The 867-nt window shown below is 49.3% G+C and overlaps 1 protein-coding gene across 1 annotated transcript; it reads left to right on the forward strand.

Moving 5' to 3' along the window:
• Positions 1-96: 96 nt before the first annotated feature.
• Pmar_PMAR028417 (hypothetical protein) lies at positions 97-760 on the forward strand (the record flags this gene model as incomplete). Its single annotated transcript, XM_002781837.1, has 4 exons — positions 97-160; positions 195-355; positions 401-544; positions 593-760. Coding segments are annotated over 4 exons (537 nt in total), but the record flags the coding sequence as incomplete, so codon positions are not given.
• Between the last annotated feature and the right edge of the window lie 107 nt (positions 761-867).

An 867-nucleotide genomic window follows, 5' to 3' on the forward strand; every position in this document is an offset into this window, starting at 1 on the left:
ATGACAACGCTACATCTCAGGAAGAGCTAGATCAGGATCGTCTGCAATTCCTCCGATTTTGTCGTGTACCTGCATCTGTGGCGGGTTCTAGTGCCCATGCTGCTGATGAGGAAGTCGTCCTGTGTACGAGGCAGCTTGTCCAAGAACGTGGCCAAGGCACGTAGGTCCTCCTCCCCCTGCCATCCCCCTCATAGGCAGTGCTCATCTTTCTACTCTCAGTTATGTAGAAGTTGTAGCGGTAAAGCTTGCTCCCTCCAATTCCCTTGTCGGGGTTGTAGTCGACTTCAATGGTGATGAGCGTTTCGATCTCCTCTTCCGACACGTACCGGGTGGAGGTCCCACTGGTTACCCCGAGGTAGTACTACTCAACTATCACAGGAGCTAGGATGAGTAGTGGTAGATACCCCTGGTTCGGAACTTTGAATGGGTGGACAAGGTGACCTATATCCCTGGAAAGGAGATGCTATATTACACCGAGCTGGACCCCGATACATTGCGATCGTGGAGGGTTGTGCGCAGAACTATCGATGGCAGTGTGAATGATGTAAGTAACTATCTTCACTTATGTTCACTCGCCTACTGTGTGGTGTAGGTCGTCTTTGAGAGCACTGATCCAGCTGAGTACGTTGACGTGTTTAAGAGCAAGGATGGTAAAGTGATATTTATGTCTGCCGTTACAAAGACCACATCGAGGGTTTCGGTCATACCCAGTGACTCGGAGCATGGCATACCTCAGCCTGTGAAGGCTCCTACTCCTGGTGTAGAATACTATTGTGAACATCGATGGGGGTATATATACGCTGTATCCAATGAGAACAACCCTGACTTTGCTGTATATAGGGCAAGTTTAGCAGATATTACAAATGG

The sequence above is a fragment of the Perkinsus marinus genome (genome assembly GCF_000006405.1).
Source record: "Perkinsus marinus ATCC 50983 genomic scaffold scf_1104296941290, whole genome shotgun sequence".
Lineage (NCBI taxonomy): Eukaryota > Perkinsozoa > Perkinsida > Perkinsidae > Perkinsus > Perkinsus marinus.